At 47.0% G+C, this 18,804-nt stretch overlaps 1 protein-coding gene across 1 annotated transcript in view; it reads right to left on the bottom strand.

Moving 5' to 3' along the window:
• The window catches only part of CACNA2D4 (calcium voltage-gated channel auxiliary subunit alpha2delta 4), a 122,861-nt gene that overhangs the window by 60,115 nt on the left and 43,942 nt on the right, over nt 1-18,804 (bottom strand). Inside the window, exons 20-27 of the mRNA XM_059848111.1 lie at nt 17,045-17,106; nt 16,290-16,357; nt 16,128-16,173; nt 14,565-14,662; nt 12,310-12,403; nt 11,279-11,374; nt 8,998-9,125; nt 5,001-5,081 (exon numbers count right to left, since the gene is read on the bottom strand). Coding sequence (XP_059704094.1) covers nt 5,001-5,081; nt 8,998-9,125; nt 11,279-11,374; nt 12,310-12,403; nt 14,565-14,662; nt 16,128-16,173; nt 16,290-16,357; nt 17,045-17,106 — 673 coding nt within the window. The remainder of the gene's footprint in view (nt 1-5,000; nt 5,082-8,997; nt 9,126-11,278; nt 11,375-12,309; nt 12,404-14,564; nt 14,663-16,127; nt 16,174-16,289; nt 16,358-17,044; nt 17,107-18,804) is intronic.

Here is an 18,804-nt window from a genome sequence, read left to right as displayed (position 1 = left end):
AGCTTCCATCAGACTGACAGAGGCTGGATTTTAAGCAGAGGTAAAATGGCAAAATTACTCCCCATTACCTATTTTTCAGACTGATAGGTTTCAAATTCTTTTGGGGAAAAAAAATCAAAACTTTTTTTTAAAATCTGCTCCTGCTGCAAGTACAGAACTCTTCTGAAAATACTGGTCTTGATAACTCAGTGTCCCAAAATTCTGTCTTTAAAACAGAGACAACATTTCTCTTCTCTGCCCCTGGTTTGAGCTTGCCTAGGGCTCTCCCCAAATACATCTGCATGAATTGCTGGTGTCATGGGATAATGACTTCACTGCAGTCCAATAACTGCTGGTAAGAGCAGCTACTTCCAATATCAACAGAGGAGAGAAGTGCTGTGTAAAATAAGCCTGCATCTCCCAAGTGCCCATTTGGATTATTTTTCTTGGGCACCATGTGCATGCCCTATTGTCTGTTTCCCATTCCTGCCACACGAAAGTCATGGACCTAACCCCACCTGTCCCTGCTGGGACTGGCAGCCAGCTGACAGCCCCAGAAGTTGAACAGCCAGAAGGTCAGGCAATGAAAGAGACGTCATCCACAGCCCGAAGTGACAGCTGAACTCCTGCACAGATTCCAGCAGTTTCACTCAGGCTTTAAATCACAAAAAGCTTCTGTCAGGAACTCCATGTGATTTCTGCCTTGCAGCCTGAGGATCAGAAAGCCCCAGGCTACTGACTCAGGGGAAGGAGCAGATGACAGTGCTATCTGGGGCAGGACATGGCTTGGGGAGAATGCCATCCCCCTTCCTTATTTCTCATTTCCAATGGAGTTAGTGTGCGTGAAAGGTACTGGACTGACATCCCAGGAGAACAGCTGCCTCCTAATTAATTATAATTAATCATCCAGGCATTACTTAATGTTTGCATAGTGCTTTGAAGTGCCAAAGTACAATATAGCAGGTAGATAATATTCATTCCAAGAAACAGGTATAGCTGCCTGTGTGGCTTCCCACCAAAGAGAGCACACCAACTCAGCTCACACAGGTGTACCCTGCCCTAGCTCCACCATGTCCTCCAAGAAATCTGTGTGTACCCTGAACCCCTTGTGCACCCCTCCCAGGCCCATGGGGGAGGGAGAGGATGGATGAAAAGGGGTGAGGATAGGGCAGGGCAAAGGACACTACCTTTCCCTCCTCAATTTGGCCACCTCTTCACCTGGAGTGTGGAGTAGCACCTCTAATGGCAAGAGGAGCAGCTTGGACTCCCCCTCAAACCCATTTTGGGATTTCCCACTGAGCTAAGACAGACTGAAATGGGAGGAAGAAGGCCCTTGTGCTTCCCCCTCCATCCCTTCTCTCAGCCCTCCAGACTGCAACTCTCTAATTCCATCTGACTGCTCCCTCACTCCTTGACAGCAGCCAGGCTTATGTCATCTTCCTGGACATTTGATTTTACCAGTTTGCCTTACTCTGCCCTGGCTCTGGACTGCCATTCATCTGCCAGAAAAAAGGGGCCCAATGCTGCCTGGCATTCTCCCCATGGGGGCACTGAGGGTGCCCCCTCCTCATGAGCACGGCTGTAAAACCTGGAGCTTAATTTTTCACTGCATGCATAGTGAACATTTCAAAGTGCTTACAAATCCCCTCAAGCACCACCAATCAAACAAGTGACAGTAATGATCAGTGGCAGAATGACAGGCCAGTTCATACCACTTGTTCTTTTATAGGGGCACTTAAAAAGTCTCTGTTGTTCCCCTTTTACAGAACTGTGGCTGCATTTATTCAAAAACTACAAATCTACCCAGATATTTGGTTTTCTGGGAACCAGGGCTGGGTACCAAACTTCTGCTAGTATAACTAAATTACCATGGTATCAATCCCAGTAAGGGCTGATGCCATCAGAATAACAATAACAACAATCTGCATCCCATTCTGCTTTGATTGCCTCTTGTGTGCCTCCACACTCCCTCCCCTTCCTTCACCCATCTCTTGTACCCAGGATGGTGTTGCAGCTCTGTCTGTCCAGCATCATTTCTGCTGCAGCCCCTCACAGTCCCCTAGAACCAGAATCTAGTCATTCAGGATAGTTGTATTACTGTGAGGGGAAAGAAAGTGAGATTACTTACTCTCTAAACTGACACCTTCAAGAAAAAATAATATTTCAATTGGTAGCGTGACCACTAGTTACTGCCCTTTTTTGAAAATGATTATTAGTATGAAAGATTCAGATGATGAACCTTAGTCACTACTAGAAAGGCAAATGGTAATATAGCACTTTTCTCCTCCCTGAACACCCCCCCAAACGTTAACTGAGACCCAAGCCAGCACAAGGAACCTACCTCATGGAACCCTTGCACTCCTGCTGAAGTCAGTGGAGGCTACAGCTGGGGACATGAAGAACTTCAGACCCTTTGGGTGATCGTGTTTGCCCTGATGCTATCATTTAGCCCACCCATACCCATGGATCAGAGATGGGCTGTTTTCAACAAAGCATAAGAAACCAGGAGTGAAGAACACCCACCATGTGTGAGAGTAGCAGAAGATGCTTTTGGTCAGGTCACCTAACGTACCTGCTAGGAACAGGGACTGTAGTACCTTTAAGGAACATAAGCAATTGAAAATTCATTTCTCATCTCAGTTTCCGTGGCTGCCAGCGAGAAAACTGGTTCTGCATAATTTCCAAAAATGACGGATTTTTCCACCTTATTGTTATTGTTTTAAAATATGGTTTTGTTTCCCTACCCTTTGCTTTTTCCTCCACCCTCTGCAAAGGATCCTGCCCTTTCACAGCATGTCCACACAGACACTATTCAGCATAACTGAGTGGGTGGAAATCTCCACAGGGGTTGTGGAAAGTGCTGCTGACAGAAGAGAAATGGCTCTGTCAGGGCCAGATCCTTGTGCCACTTGTTCTTGCTCCACTGCTTCCACTGAGAAGTTTCCTTCCTTGAATTTATGATGAGAGACAGATTGTCCTGGTTTCAGCTAGGGTAGAGTTAAATTTCTTCTCAGTGGCTGAGTGCTGTGTTTTGAATTCATAATGAGAATGTTTTGGTTTTTTGCTAAGTGTTTATCCTAAGTCAAGAGCGTTTTTCCTTGTCTCATGCCCTGCCAGTGAGCAGCTGAACAAAGGAAAATGGAAGGGACCATAGCTTGGACAGGTGACCTGAACTGACCAAAGGGACATTCTACACCACAGAACATCATGCCCACTACAGAAATGGGAGGGAGTTACCCAGAAGAGGGACCAGTCTGGGTTTGGGAAGAGAGGTCTGGCACGGGTCAGTGGGTGGCGAGCAATTGTATCTTGCATTGCTTGTTTTTCCCTTTTTATTTTTATCATCATCATCATTTACCATTATTATTGTATTTTACTTAATTTTCAATTAATTAACTGTTCTTATCTCAAACTGCAAGTTTTACTTTGATTCTCCTTCCCAATCCACCAGGGTGGAGGGGTGAGAGGGAGGTTGGGTGAGTGGCTGTGGGGTGATTGATTTCCAGCTGGGCTTGAACCACAGCACAGATGAACTGCTTGTGTGCCTCTGCTCTAACTCCCAGGTCACAAAAGGGAAGGAAAAAGAGCATGAAAAACAAGCTTCTTTTTTAAAAAATGGTATTTTTTCCTCTCAAAATAATGTCTAGAAAAATGTTTCACTGCTTTACAGAGGCCCTTGGTGCAGTTTCAATGCTCTTTCATTTTCTGCTGGGTACAACAGTGTCAGCTGGTATCAGATTTGGGAGCAATTTCTATCATCCAAGCACCTATTAATGTGAACTTTGCTGAAACCATCTCTGTTCACAGGTGCCTCTGGGCAGACTTCATAATAATTTTCTGGCTTTGGGCATAAGAGTGAAATGTTCTATTTCATAACACTTCCTTCAGCTTATAAGTACTTTCTCAAAGCCCAGGTGATAATTAAGGACTATCACTGTCAGCTAGAACTTACTGAAATCCTGGAAACTAAGGAATGCTTCATCAGATGAAATTAATTTGCTACAGTTTTACTGACTAGTAGTATTGAAGGACATTCCCTGTCTCCTACCCAGCCTAAGCAAAAGCAATGGCAAACTGTGATCTGAAGGTATCCACTCTATGACCTTCTCTCTACACGGTGCTCCTGCAACAAAGTTATTGTTTGGTGTCCATTCTGTCAGTCATTCCTTCCACCATGTAAAGCTCCATTAGCACTAACCATTCTTTCCCAAGAAGCTTTGCATCACAGCATATAATAACTCCATTGCCTGTTCCATCAGCCCCTTCCTTTAGTCACTGTTTCCAGGTCTAAAACAATTTCCATGAAGCTACATCTTCTCTTACCCCAGTACTCCTATGCTGAGTGGTTAAACTGGATATGGTGCCAGGGTTACTGATAATGGTTTATTTTGTTAAATGGCTGCTCAGTTTTGCTTCTAAGTTCAATGCACTTCCATAAAGGCTGAAACAATTAGTATAGAAAATAGTAAATCTTCAAAAGCTTTGGGTTCTGTTGGAAATAATGTGCTACATGAATTTTCCAAAAGAAGGTGCAGTCTAGTGAAGGTCTGCAAAAAGGAGTTTAAAGCTCAGATACAGCAATAAGTTTGGCAATCCATAGGTCTGAATTGGAGTTCTAGCAACATGCCCATTGAATCAGCAGAAGTTATTTTTCATTTGAGATAACAATGGGGACACACAAACATGAAGCTGCTCCAAAACCAAAAGCGTTTCCTGCAATGTTTTAAACCTGCACGGACTTCCCAACCTACTCCTGCTCCAGAGAAAGAGTCTCAATCCACAAATTCACCAGCACTGGAGATGGGAAGCTTCCACTCAAGCAGCCCATTTCCCTTTCAGAAGCCTGTCAGCCATTCAGTACCTGTTCCATTATTCTCTGTTGAGCCTAGTTCTCAATACCACAAGCTATTGTGGCTCCTGTCACTTCTCTTGAATGACAAGCTAACAGCTCTCAGCTCCCACACTCAATGCAAGATGCAGCCATTTCATTCAAGACAAAAAGAGAAACCAGAATGTCCTACCTGCAGCAATTCCCATCTTTCCATCCACAGACACAGACACAGCTGTGCTCACTGTCACCACTTTTGGCAGGCCACCCCCCTCTGTCAAGACACAAATACAGCAGGCTTGGTTAGCTTACCCGCAGAGAGGAATAAAATGCAGCAAAACCAGCTTGCCCCCACATTTTCCCATCCAGGACAGTGTGTACATACTCCTCAACTCAAACATCCCAGAATTTTGAGGGCTGCAACTTTCAAGATACAAAAGCAGACTAATGGGCTATGAGCAGATTTTATTTTTCTCTTTATGGCTCATGATAAAAGTGGCATCCTCAACATAAAGGAAGCGGTGTCCAAGGCTGGATGGGGGGCGGGGGTTTGAGCAACTTGGTCTCATGGAAGACATCCCTGCCCATGGCAAGGGGTGTGGAACCAAGTGACCTTTAAGATCCCTTTCAGCCCAAAATGTTCCACTATTCTGTGATAAAATGTAGAGGATTGGCCTCCTCGATTTTGGGCATGAAGAGCTTCTCTTAGCAAGAGAGCTGTTCTGCTCAATGCACCATCTAAACTCTGTAGACAGAGGAGAAGCAGGACAGCTAATTCTGACAACACCTGCACACCAAAGGCCAGGCTTATGTCTAACTCTTACCCAAGCCAGGCCAGCCCTACAAACTGCAGACACAGCAGCTTCCAGAGCACACACTCCATTTTAGAAACAAAGCCTTCTGGGACTTTGTTGCCTAAACTCTCTTATGCCCCAGGGTCTCCCAATTATCCTTGAGCTGCTGCTTTAAGCATCCTGTAGGTCCTGTGACACATCTGCCAGCCCTGTGCAGAAGTCTGAGCTCCCATGGGGCATTTAAAATCGCATGGCTGGCTAGGCTCAAGCAACTGAACTCCATCTCTCCTTGTCAGGGCAGTTGTTCCAGCCTGCAATTTTCCATGTGGCAGATTCCATTTCTATATATATTCTTTAAGTGATTAGATTAGCTTCAGCTGGGGCACCTCTTTGGGAACTGCCAAGGGACAGTTTGAAGGCCAGTCTGATCAATGTAGTCTGCACCTGGTTCCCTCCTTACATGCTCTCTGGAAATCTCTTCCTTAGACAGATGGGTCAGGGATTCTTTCCTTCCCCACAACTCCATCAATTGTTACTGCTTTCCATGTCTGCCTTCATCATTATAGGTGTGTCCAGAGCACAATTCAGTGCCCACCACAGTTTAGCCTGGAGGCTCTCGCTATTTTGTTTTTATTTTTTGATCAAAGCCAGATTAACCTGCTCAAGTGTGTCAAAAGCAGTAAAACCTTTGTGAAATAAATACTCAGCTCACACTCCTTGAGCATGATCCTGCCTTTATGGTTGTTCTGGGTTGGCTATATGATGCTTGTATCCCCAGTTGTCTGTTCTGTTTATGCTGGATAATAGTTTTGCACCTTTGAGACTGGTTTCAAGGGTGAATGGGGGAGAGAAGAAGCATGGAGTTTGGGGGACTGCACTGGCTCCTCCACATTCCTGCTCCTGGGCTGTGCTGTCTGCAGCATGGACAGACAGCAGGACAGAGCTCTCCTTTGCTTTTAGTTAGTTTTTAGCTAGCTGAGGCAGAGAAGTTCCCGGGATTGTGCTTTTTCTTTTTCTTGGACCTGTTTAACCCTGCTCTGGATGGAATACCCAGCAGAGCACCAGCAGCTCCACCTGTGGGCACTGGGCCGGGGCTGGGCCGTGGCATTTCCAGCCCTGGAGGGACTGATCAGAGACTGAGCTGAGCTACAGCCCACAAAGGGACTTTGAGTTTGTCGTCTCTTCAGATTGGCAAGAGGTTTTATTGTTTAATATTGTCAATTTTTTTGTGCTAGTGAATGCTTTACTTGTTAAATAAACAGTTTTTTCCACTTTTCTCCAAGGCAATATTTTTTCTGGAACCAGTTGTGGTAGGGGCCACTTGAATTTTCTTTCTAGAGGAACCCCTTTAGAGGTCTTCTCCCAAATTTTCCCCAAATCAGGAAAACGGTGAACCTCAAATGTCTTGTTCAAGGATGGGAACAAGGATGCTTCTATTTTGCAAAGAAGCAAAATATACTTAGGGTCTCTAGGAAAAAAAATCCCACCTAACACATGAAAAATCTGGGTTGCAAGAACAGTGCTACTTGACATGCAGAGGCTTCCCTGCTGTCCTTTTATTCCTGAGACTTCTGGACACTAGAAGGAGGTGCTGTGCATAAATGATTCTGATGACCTGCAGTCACTTCCTGCTGGTTTGCTGCCCAACAGAGAGCTGTTGGGGGTTTTCCTTCTTAGGTGATTAGAAGCCCATCTGCCATGAAAACCGCCTGCCACAGCAGGGGACTTGTGGAAAACATGAAAAGGGGACTTCAGCAGCTGACAGAATTTAATAAGAAACTGGGTGGCCTATTTTGGTTCAAATGTGGGGCAGCCCTCCTTCATCAGATGTCAAGGAAGGGCCTGGACGCAGCTTTATAGTAAACCACAGTCTCAGAAGCACTGGGTATTATTTCCTGGCCCTTCCCCGGCAGTCCCTCTGAGCCTGGCTGCTCATCCCTAAAGACTAATAATCTCCTTTATAATTTAGGGCACAAGGTCTTCAGGGCCAAGTGCTACTTCTTACAAGGTGCCTGCAGGCACCAGGTTTCCAGGTGAGTGGGGTTCTGGACTTGATTTAAGCTTCTGACCCATGGCCATATAAAACAAAGACCAGTGCTAGCTCCTTGTCTTCGGTCTTTATCCAAAACTAGCTGTGACTTCTAAGAAAGCCACAGCAAGCCACAACCCCAGTGTTTAGCCAGCAGTGGCTACTGTGGCCTGGGTAATGGCTGCCCTAGGAAGTCCCACTGGATGTCACTGCCTGGTTTTCCAACCCACGCTCTATTCCAAAGAGCAGGTGCCATGGCTTGCAGAGGAGTGAAAAGTCCCTCCTGCCATCTCTCCCCCTTTCTCCACACTTGCTTTTTAAGTGAGATGTAAAGGTGTTGGGGAGAAAGAGGCTTTTGTAGGTTTCAAGTATTTTCTCTTTCCATTCCTTCCCCTATACATCCTGGTTCATCTCTTGCCTCCTAGGCTGGTTTCTTCTCTTTGCTACTTGCTTTCCCACCCACCAGACTCCCACCACTGTGCCACAAAAAGCTTTAACAGCTACACTGCTGAGCTCTGTGACAGAGATGGAGAGCTGGGGGCCAGGGAGGAGCACAGAGGGGCTCTTTGCCTTGTGTGGAGGAGTCTCACATGAATATTTTGTTTTGCTTGTTTGTTTTTAGGCTTTTTTGCTCTCTTCCAGCCTTTGAGAAGGTCCTGGCCGGTACTGCATTCTCACAGGAATATACAGGAACCAACACCTAAAGCATGAGATATTGAAAAGCCACTCCTTACTTTCCTCTAGTGTTTGAACTTTGCTGTGTGGGACACCAATGCTGTGGAAAAGCCTTCCTCTCCACCCTTTTCCTCCACCCTCTTCCATAACAAACCCATCCTTTCCTGTCATGGAAAGTGGCGATGGAAAACATGACACCCTCTGAACTTAGACTTCCTGACTGTTTGCTGGTCCCTCACCAGTGCCAGCTGTTACTGTCACCCAGCAGGGCTGATGTTGTTTCCTCCCAAGCCTGGCCACATCTATGTGTCTCATTCCTCGTGCAACACCTCTCCTGTTCCCTTCTCACATTTCATGTGTATTCCAGCCCCACAAGTACTTTGTGTTCCCCCAGCTCCCGCCTCTCTACACCTTTCCATCTACCCAAGCCCTGCATTTCCATTCTTCTCCTCCTCCATAGCCCTGCACTGCTCATTCCTGACTGCCTTCCTCACACCTCGTAGCTTCATCTTTCAGCATCTTGGCCATGAGCTCTGTGCCCCTCACTGGTGTGAAGGTAAGGCCAGGAGGGCAGGTCCCAGCACTTCCCACTAGGCAGGAGGCAGGGATAAAGGTATGGGCGCTGTGTGGGATGCGAGGTGTGAAAAGCTTTTTTTCTCTTTCCCTCTGCTCTGTGTTTAGCCTGGGGTTACCTGAATCATCTTCTGAGACAATGCTGTAGATGAAGCTGCCGGGGGGATGCTCGGCCGCCCTGCGGTACCACAGAGGGAAGTGGTCCATGGTGAAGATGCTTTCCTTGTCCTTCTGTGTCAGGAATTTCCTGCCGGGAGATAACACGTTGCTCACGGTGTGGGGGAGCGGCAGCCCTCCTCGGGGCAACGCAGTGGGACACCTGCGGACGGGCGCATCGCCCACACCCCACCACCCGGGTTTTTTCTACGGGTGAGGGCAGGCGGCGTCCCCGCTGTCCCCCGCTGTCCCCCGCTGTCCCCTCGGGGCAGGGCCGGGCCGGGCCCTCCCTCGCTCCTGTGGGGCGGCCGCGCCCGCCGCGCCTCCCGCGCCCGCCGCCAGGTGCCGCTGTTGGCCCGGGCCAGGCCCGCGGCGGCGGCCCCGGGCGGGCGGTGCGGCCGGGCCGGGCCCGCGGGCTCTGAGGGCCGGGCAGGGTGGGAGGGAAGCGGGCAGCACGGAGGGGTTACCGGGAACGACACCCTGCAAGCAGAGCCAAAGTGCTCCCCCCGCAGTGCGCAGGGGGAGCAGGTGGGCGAGGGAAACACAGGTGCTTGTGGCCATTAGTTACTGCAGGGAATGGAGAGCAGGTGAGGGAAGGGGTTAGGCAGTCTCCTACAAAAAACCACCACCCCAAACATAAGGTTATGAAGCTGTGTGTAAATCTTCATCTCCTCAGGAGATGCTCAGAGCAGAGACCTCATAGCAACCTTCCAGTATCTGAAGGGGGGCTACTGGGAAGGTGGAGAGTGACTCTGTTAGGAACTGCAGTGACAGGGCAAGGAGAAATGTTTGCAGACTGAAAGAGGGAAATTTAGGTAAGATACTGGGTTGAAATCTTTTAAGGTGAGGCTGGTGAGAAGCTGGAACGGGTTGCTGCAAGAGGATGCCCCAGTGGATGCCCCAGCACTGCCAGTGTTCAAGGCCAGGCTGGATAAAGCCTTAAGCAACTTAGCCTATGGGAGGTGTCCCTCCCCAAGGCAGAGTGGGTTGGGAACAGATGATCTTTAAGGTCCATTCCAATCCCTTAACAAATTCTATGATTCTGTGATTCCTAGAGAGGCAGGAACTGAAGTGCTTGAGCAAAGAGATGCTTCTGAAGGCAAGAGGCTGTGTCCTGGGAGCATGACAAGACAGGCAGTGGGTGCTCAGGCAAGACCTCATGAAAATCAGGTCATTTGTTTCCCTGGAGGTTCACACAGCTTGCCTGGCAAATCCCTTTGTTTTCAGACTTGTTTTGCTGTATATTTTGACATCATAATGCCTCATTTACGATTCCTTCCTTTCAGGGGATTCCAGAAGTTCCTCCTGTGAGATATGTGGGGGTCTCTCTCTGCAGTGTGGTGACTATGACTGTTTGAAGCACTGAACGCTGTTCCTGATGAGCACTGGGAATTATCACATTAACCTCCTGCAGCACACGGCATTTCTCCCTTGGTGCCAGAGACTGACTACTCTGAGTTGTTCAGACTGCTTCAAACACATGAAGAGTGTCACCTTTCAGGCACAGGAGAGCTTGAGGGCAGGACTCATGTTTGGGAAACTTGGGGTCAGTGAAACAGCTGCTGAGAAGCTAATGACCACCACCCACATGGTCCCTTCCTGTTCCATCTGCTGGTATGCCTCTGTAACCTGTCCTTTTCTACAGGAGAATGCATATCCAAAATGCAACAGAATGCAAACTACCCTTTCCATGTCAAAACCCTTCAGTGCACACATACTTCTGCCTTGAGGGAGAGAACAAGAGAGTGAATGGGATGTGACAGATGTCAGTCACATCGCTTAACGCCTCACTGCAAGGCACTGGGATGCTGCTGCCACTGGAATGCTGGGCAGTGTGAGAGGCAGACCAGCATAAATCTGGGAGATGAACTGAGACAGAAAGATCAAAGACAGCCAAGCTGGAATGTTGCTGGGGCACTGGAGTGCAGAGCCTTTGCACTGCAAAAGGGTCCTGGGGATGTGGAGTAACTGTGGGCATTTTCTGTGTCAGCTGACTGAAGTCAGGGAATGGTTGAAGGGTTTCATTCAAATGAATGCACTTTGGAACAGTATTTTAAGAAAACCTCAAAAGGACCAGAGGTAGACAAAGGCCCCCGACTGATTCTGTGAATCAGCATTAATGCCATCAAGGTGTTGCTCCTTTCCATTCTGTCTCCCCAAAAGCATTTCTAAGGCTGGTGGTGATTTCATGCTGGCCCTTCAGAGACACTGACAGAAACCCTGTAATGCAGCTTAGGGACTTACTTGTTGGAAATCTTCTCAGAGCCCACATATAGGGCACTCCTCATGAGCCCAGCCCGAGTGCCCAGAAATGCCATCTCAATGCCTGCCTCAGCATCCCTGTGGAACAGAAATACACAAGCAGAAGCAAACAGTTCTCACAAAAACAGCCATGATCCAGGGTGAGGGCCTTTCAAACTTAAAGCCACATCTGGAGACCTGGTCCCAAGTTCATTTGCAATATAACCCTTTACACCAGGAGTGACAGTGCCTCCTCCCTGCTAATGGCAACTGGCTGACAACTGGCAGGTTTAAGACTTGTGCTCAGATTTAAACTTTTGAAGTCTGCTTATTTCATTCTCTTTTAAGTAGGCAATAAGCTCCTCTGCCCCTGCTAGCTCTGCTCCAGGCTACTCTCACAAGGCTGAAGTGCAGGAGAGGAACTGCAGAAGGAGAATGGCTGGATCAGGGATGCAGAGATTGGCCAGGGTAGCAGAATGTAACTAAAGGGGGTGTGTTGGTGTAGCTGTTTAAAGCTGTCCTGTTAAGTATGTGTCCTAGCAGGATTGTCACTGGCTCAGCTTCTGTTTGTGTAGGGATACAAGGAACTGAAACAGGAGTCCAGTAGCCATGTATATCAGTAAGTAGCACGTTGTCTGCTGAAAGAAGATCTGTGTGACATGATACAAGACACCACAAGAAACAGGTGCCTCAAGGAAATAATAAAATACCAAGCTGTTTACTGAAACAAGCCTGTTCACTATCTTCCTGAGGTTCAATCTGGAGGTACCACCAATAGAGACAATACCAATCTCCCTTTTCTCCACTAGAAGAACCCTCACCAAACTAAAGACCCTCACAAGGAGGCCCAGCTTACTGGAGTTCACTCCTGAGAGACACTTTTCAAGCTATTTCTAAAGCTATTGAGCTATTTCTATCAGCTTTTTGAGCTATTTCCACAGTTTCTTGTATGCTGTGCAGAAGTTTGTGACTATTTCAGGCACTGCATAAATCCATAGCAGTGTTCTATCCATATTTATGTCTCCTACACTTACAAGGACATGTTGAGGGCCAGTGTTGTCCAGTAGGCCTCCATAGGGGCAGTGACCACTGCATCGAACAGCACTTCCTGGACCAACTCCTCATCACCTAAGGAGAAAAAAGAACAACAAAAATCAGGAGAAAGACATGTTTTCTCTAGATGTTTAAGGGAGTCCCTTAGTAAGGAGCATCTGCCTGTCCAGGACAGTGGATCAATATGACACAAAAAAGAGGCCCCCCATTACAGGGCAGAGAAGAGGTCTAACACCCTGGGTAGTGGAAAACACAGGAGCGGATGTTACAGCCAAGATCACAGAATTACAGAACCAATGAGGTTGGAGAAGACCTCTGAGATCATCAAGTCCAACCTATGACCCAACACTACTGTGTCAACCAAGCCATGGCACTGGGTGCTATATCCAGTCTTTCCTTAAACACCTCCAGGGATGGTGACTACACATGCTCCCTGGGCAGCTGTTGCAAAAACTAATCAATGTTTCTGTGAAGAACTTCTTCCTAATGTCCATGATCATCAGACCAGTTCCCCCGGAAATTCTGTGAAAGTGTGGTGCCCAAAGAAGTGTGGGCAAGTGAGAGGCTTTCAAATGAAGTTATTCATTAGACTGTCACTCGACTCCTTCATTGAGCAGGGTGTGCACAGCCTTTGCCTCAAATCCCTGCCTTTGACCTTTCCTCTGGGCATCCTGTAGAGAGGATACCAGCCAACACCTTCCACTCATGTAGCTTCCTTCAAAACCACTAGAAACTTTTTTGTGGTCTCTACTCTGTCCCTTTGCTCACTGGCTTCTCTGTTCACCTTCCTTCCTTCCTGTGAGTGACAAAATATTTTCCTGTCCTGGTTTTCACCAGCTGCTCAAGCCAGTCCAGGCTACCAGTCTAATCCACTTTGGACTGGAGCTAAGAAGTGATTAGGAAAGTTCAAGGTATTGTCATGTGCTAAATGACGTGCCCCAGAACCCCATTTATTTGACCTGCTTTGTTTCTGTATTGCCCTACTTGCACTAATTTGTGAGAACATGGTGACCATCTTGTCCCAGAAATGCCCCTTTCAGTGCTGTTCTAGATGGAGCCACCCCACCATTTCAGTGTTTCTGGCAGTGAAACTTTCTGGGTTGATGTTCCAGGTGTCCCTTAATGTTTTAGCTCAAGTTCTCCCAAGTTTCTTTGCCACAGATTTCAGGATCCTTCTCTCCATAGTTGTTGTTATTCAAGCTTCAAAATCAGACCTCACCATGAGATCTTCTCGTCTTGAGGCCCCCCATGTCTAGGAGTCATGTGTTCAAATCATATTTGTTTTTCCTCCACAGCACTTCCAAGCCTGCATATTTCTCCAAGTCATCTCTCCTGAAACTTTCCTCCTCCCTGGCCTCTTCAAAGCATACATCTCCTCTTTCCAGCCTACTCCAAGGACAGCCAGGAGGGCTCTGCTCACATTGTGCAAGAGAGGAAGGATTACTGGATTACAGTTTGATTTTGCTTTTAAGAGATTCCCATCCTTGTGCCAAAGGTTTGTGCCTCTGAGGTGCTGCCTTACATACAAAAGCTTGTACTTGGCACAACCAAGGGGGCTGAAGGACATCCTAAAACCAAACTGCTGTAAGGAGTTCCCATGCACAGCTGTCCATCTCTGCCCCCACAGAGATTCCACTCTTCAGTGGTGCTGTATCAGCTGCAGGAGAATGGGACCTGGTGCAAGGGATGAGCAGCAGGGGGAGCAGGAAAGATAATAATCCTGTAACCATTTTTTTTCTCTTGGATCAGTTAGCTGTTGTGCTTGGAAAACAAAATTAATAATCCTTGTTCTGGAAAAAACTCTCTCTCTGAGGGCACTGTGAGCCCTTGGAGGATGATGCCTGGTGTCCCTGGAAACTGAGTTGTCTCAGCACTTTTCCTGGCTTCTTCTGCCATTGTCCCCTCTAGGCCAGTCAGTCTGTCTTAAACCTGGTGTGCAGCCCCTGCCAAGCTCCATTCAAGCCTTCCACTTTCCAGTATTTCCTGTGCTGAGACCTCCAATAAGGCTGAGTTATGTGTCAGCTTTGAAATGGAAGAAAATTCTCTGATGGAGACAAGGAGGTGGATCCTCAGCTCATTTCCACTTGTGAATTAATCTGGGCTTGAGTTCAGTCCTGCCTGTGTAAGCAAGTGCCACAGGGGTCAGTCTGAGACCAATCAGTTTGTCACAGTCCCCTCTCCCTTGTGATGGGTACAGGAAAACCCCAGCAGGGCTCTTCCAGTGCCTGGGACTCACATTCCAGGTCAGGCTCCTCTCCAGTGAGGAAACGGATCACAGCCTCCAGCTGGCTGAGCTTCCGGTGGTCGGGATCAATGTCGGTGATGCAGTAAATCCTGGTGGGAAGGGGAGAAGAAATCCAAAAGGGCAAAGAGAAACCATAGTCAAACAGAGGTTTCTGGATGATAATAACTGTGAAAAGAAAGTCAGCAAGAAACCTTGGTCTGCAAAGTCTTTACTTTTACATTGCTGCATGTTGTGCTCACTCTCAATCTAACAGTGTGGCTGTAAGTCAAACCCTGCCACTAAACCAAACACCAATTATCCTGACTGCTGTGCTCAGCGGGGTTGCTGTGTTCTCCAGCATCAGCTCACAACACAACTGAGCTGTTCCAAATCCTGCCAGCAGTTTCCTGTGTTATGTTGTGTAAGATATGTACATGTGCCTGTGTAGACAGTAACAGTGTGATGGAGAGACCTGAAAAGCAGAGGGTCACGTGCAATGTGAGACCAGACTAGGAGCAGAAAAAATAAGAGACAGAGGAATAAAGTGTGCAATGAGGAATAATCTTGCAGTGTGATATGGTGACAACAAAAGCTGTCCCATGGGGACACAACTGCAGGAGCCTCAGGACACAGTTTTGGGAGGAGTGAAAGAATGTATTAGAAATGCTCTGTGCTATAAAATAAACCAGTCTTCTAATCCTGCATCCAATTTTGGCTGCTCCATTGTCAGGACAAGGGAGAGGAAGGGGTTATAAGAGAGAATTAAAACTCATAAAGGGGCTGAAAGGAGTGATTTATGAGAAAAGTCTAAGAGAAATGAATATGTAAAGTGTGGTAAGCTGACACCTGAAGTCAGGAGTAGAAGAAGGAGAAGTTGCTGTTTGTGTCTCAAATGTGCTGCTTGTGAAACTTGACAGCGTAATGAGAGGTGAGAAGGGGTGCAGGGCTGCTTGAATATAGTTATTTTGGCTTTGATACAGCCTGGGTTCATGTGACTGAGTGGGACTGAATGTTGGGTTCATGAAAACCCCAAACCTCACAGCAATAAATGGAAAGTGCCGTGCTTCACCCTGTTTCATATCCAAACCAAGCAAAACTGTAAGTTCTGCTTGCTATTGAAATGGGGGTCATAAATCACCTCCGTGTTCACTAGATGTTAGGTCTAGGCACAGCTCAGAAGGATGCCAACCAAAAATAAACTAGGATTTAAAAAAGCATTTCAATCTTTCACCAAGCTTGCAACAAAATTGCCTAACAGGTCTGACATAGTGTAGGTTTTGTAAGACAATTCTGAGCAATGTGAGGAGGAACAAAGTAAGTGTGAGCACAGAAGACTGAGGATAAATCTCAGCTGTTTCTTAGGAGAGGAATGTGCCAGGTCTTGGTGGGATCTCCCAAAGGAAGAGGGAAAAGTTAATTGCCTGGAGACAATCAGGTCTTTGCAGGTACAGCATCTGAACAGCACTGCTTTTTCCCTAGGTCACAGATGGTGGTGAACTCAAACCAGATTGCTGGGAACTTTGCCCAAACATTGTGACAAAGTCCTGTGTCACTGACAGGATGTCTTCCACTTACCATTCATTTGCTAAAGACAGGTCTGGCTGGAGCAGGTCATGCAAACCTGAAACCAGAGAGTACATGGAGTATTGAGTGAGGAAGCAGACAGACACATACAGGCTCTGAAGGAGAACTGGTGACATTCAGAGTAGCTCTCTTGTCCTCTTCAGATTAACCTACCTTCTTCCACTGAAGTGTTCCCCAGCAGGATGTACTCCCCGTGCCCCCTGGACAGCACAACACCCAGGCTGCAGGCAAGAGGGAAAACAGAGGGCTTGTCAGCAAGCAAAGGTGTCATTGCTTGCAGTTACAACCCTTAATGACATTACCTCCCTCCACAGCTATTAAAGAAAAGAACATCATCGGAAGAGGATTAAATGAGATCCGATTTCAGCACAGGGGGCTAAGGAACCTGTCTGTAGAGTTATGAGGCATTGCTGGTGACAATTTTTTGGGCCAACATTGTAGGTTCAGGTCAATGATAACATTTCTCAAATCTCTGCCAGTTTCAAACAATTTCAGCTGGGGGAAAAAACCCAACACCCCCTCCTGCCCCTCCCCCCCACAATTTCCTTCACTTGTTATTAGTTGTTTTATAATTTTCAGTGTATAACAATGTCGACGTTTTTTTAAAGCCATACACCAGTATCGTAAACCATATTCAGTGGAAATGAAAATTTAAGCTGTCTCATTTCTCTGAAATAAAACATGTTTTACCTAAGGTATAGCTGTCAGACTCTGAATTTCATGTAAATCATAATATTCCTTTTGAATTGACCCCAAATCATATTTTAATGGAAATAGAAACAAAGAAATCAGTTATTCCTACTGCTCTACTCATGACTTGCAGCAATATTTATGAATAAAAGGAACTGATCTGCTGTCCCTGATCAGACTTCTGATACACTGTATTGGTGCCACGAGTCCTTGCTCACCTGAAGGGTGTGCCAGTGATGTCCGTGAAGAAATAATCATTGGTGAGGAAGAGAACTCGTTTCTGAAATAAGAGAATGAATGACTAAGAGAGACCATCTGACAGAGCAAGGGCATAGTGGTGATAGGGGCCTGGGATAATGTCCCCAAGGCTGAGCAAAACCAACACCTCACACCCTGCTAGGGCTGGCTGGAGGCTGGGATCAACATGCAGTATTCAGCATATCCAGCACCTTGAGACTTTTAGGATCCAGGCAGCCACTCTATCTTTCCAACAAGGGCTTCAGATAAACCTTTCTTTGTTTCTAGGGCTCCTGCACTGGCTGCAGGAAGGGCTGGGGGAAGCTGCCCTCCCTCTCGCCCCCTCCAAGCACATGTGCTGGGGCCCTGCTGCTCTTCTGCTAGACACAGCAACCTTGACAGCTTTGCACATCATCATCATCATCATCATCATCATCATCATCATCATCATCATCATCATCATCTCCAGCAGGAGTGGGGCTCAGGGGCAGACAGGAAGGAGGAGTAGAGTTGAAGGAGAGGCAGAATGGCAAACCTATCCTCTGCGTGGGTGGGCAGCCAGGGCCAAGTCTCCCCACTCCTTTGGGAAATGCTGATAATTCCTGACATTTGCTTTCACACCAAAGTGGGACAAAACATTAGCATATTCCAATTTTGTTAAAAAAAAAAATTACATTTTCAATTTGGAAAAAAAGTGCTGTTTCAAATCCAAGCCATTTTGATTCGCACGCAAATATTTTTTTCAGACTGACATTTCAACTGAAGACATTTCAGATTATTGAAAGCTGCTTCAGAACTTCATCTGTTTGCCAGACTGGCCTTTTCCTGTAGGAAAGTGTTGATTTCAGTGGAACGCTTTTCCAAAGGAGAAAAGTTTCTGGAAAGTTTCTATCCAAGCCTTATGCCAGTATGTGAACCCTAATATGTTTAAAATCCTAGACCCAGTCTGAGAACGAGGTGAGAGGATGTGTGTAGGAGACAGGGGAGTGAACAGAAAACTCAGTATTCCCCAGGGAAAGCCATGCCTGCTCTAACCTGCTTGAGCTGAGCAGCCCTGGAAGTGGAGTGAGGCACAGAGGGCTCCAGCTCCACAATGTGCACTGAGTTTGGGCTCACTGTGCTGACAGGGATGGAGGATATCATTAGATGTGATGGGCATTCAGGATATTGCTAGGTGAGGAGGTGGAAGGTGGCTTAACCCCTTTTCCCCACCCCCCTCTCCATGCATTGCAACTGTACTGCTGAACAACAGGGTCTTCTGCTGGGCCAAGACCACACAGAGTCACAGAATCATTGAGGTTAGAAAAGACCTCTGAGATCACCAAGCCCATCCTTTGACCTATCACCACCTTGTCAAGCAGACCATAGCACTAAGTGCCACATCCAGGCCTTTCCTGAACACCTTCAGGGATGGTGACTCCACCACCTGGGTGGTCCATCACAATTTTTAAACAACCCTTTCCATTAAGTTATTTCTCTTAATCTGCAAGATCTTCCAAAGGGCTGTGACACCCCCAAAGAATATCACTTGGTGGTGTTTTGGTGGCTGTGGGTGGTATGAAAAGTATTAACCTTCACTTTTCTTGCCTGTCTGATCTGATGATGGAAGCAGGGAGGCATGGAAAAGACCTAGCCACTGCCCTGAGATCCCTTCCTTTGGCAGGCCTTGTTTTGCTCCTCCTTTTTACCCATGACCTGCCCCTCTTCTGGTGAGTGCTCAGGCAACCCCAAGACAGCTGGA

The sequence above is a fragment of the Haemorhous mexicanus genome, chromosome 5, assembly GCF_027477595.1.
Source record: "Haemorhous mexicanus isolate bHaeMex1 chromosome 5, bHaeMex1.pri, whole genome shotgun sequence".
Classification (NCBI taxonomy): Eukaryota; Metazoa; Chordata; class Aves; order Passeriformes; family Fringillidae; genus Haemorhous; species Haemorhous mexicanus.
Note: the sequence above shows the minus strand (reverse complement) of the source record. Positions and strands in the feature narration are given on the sequence as shown.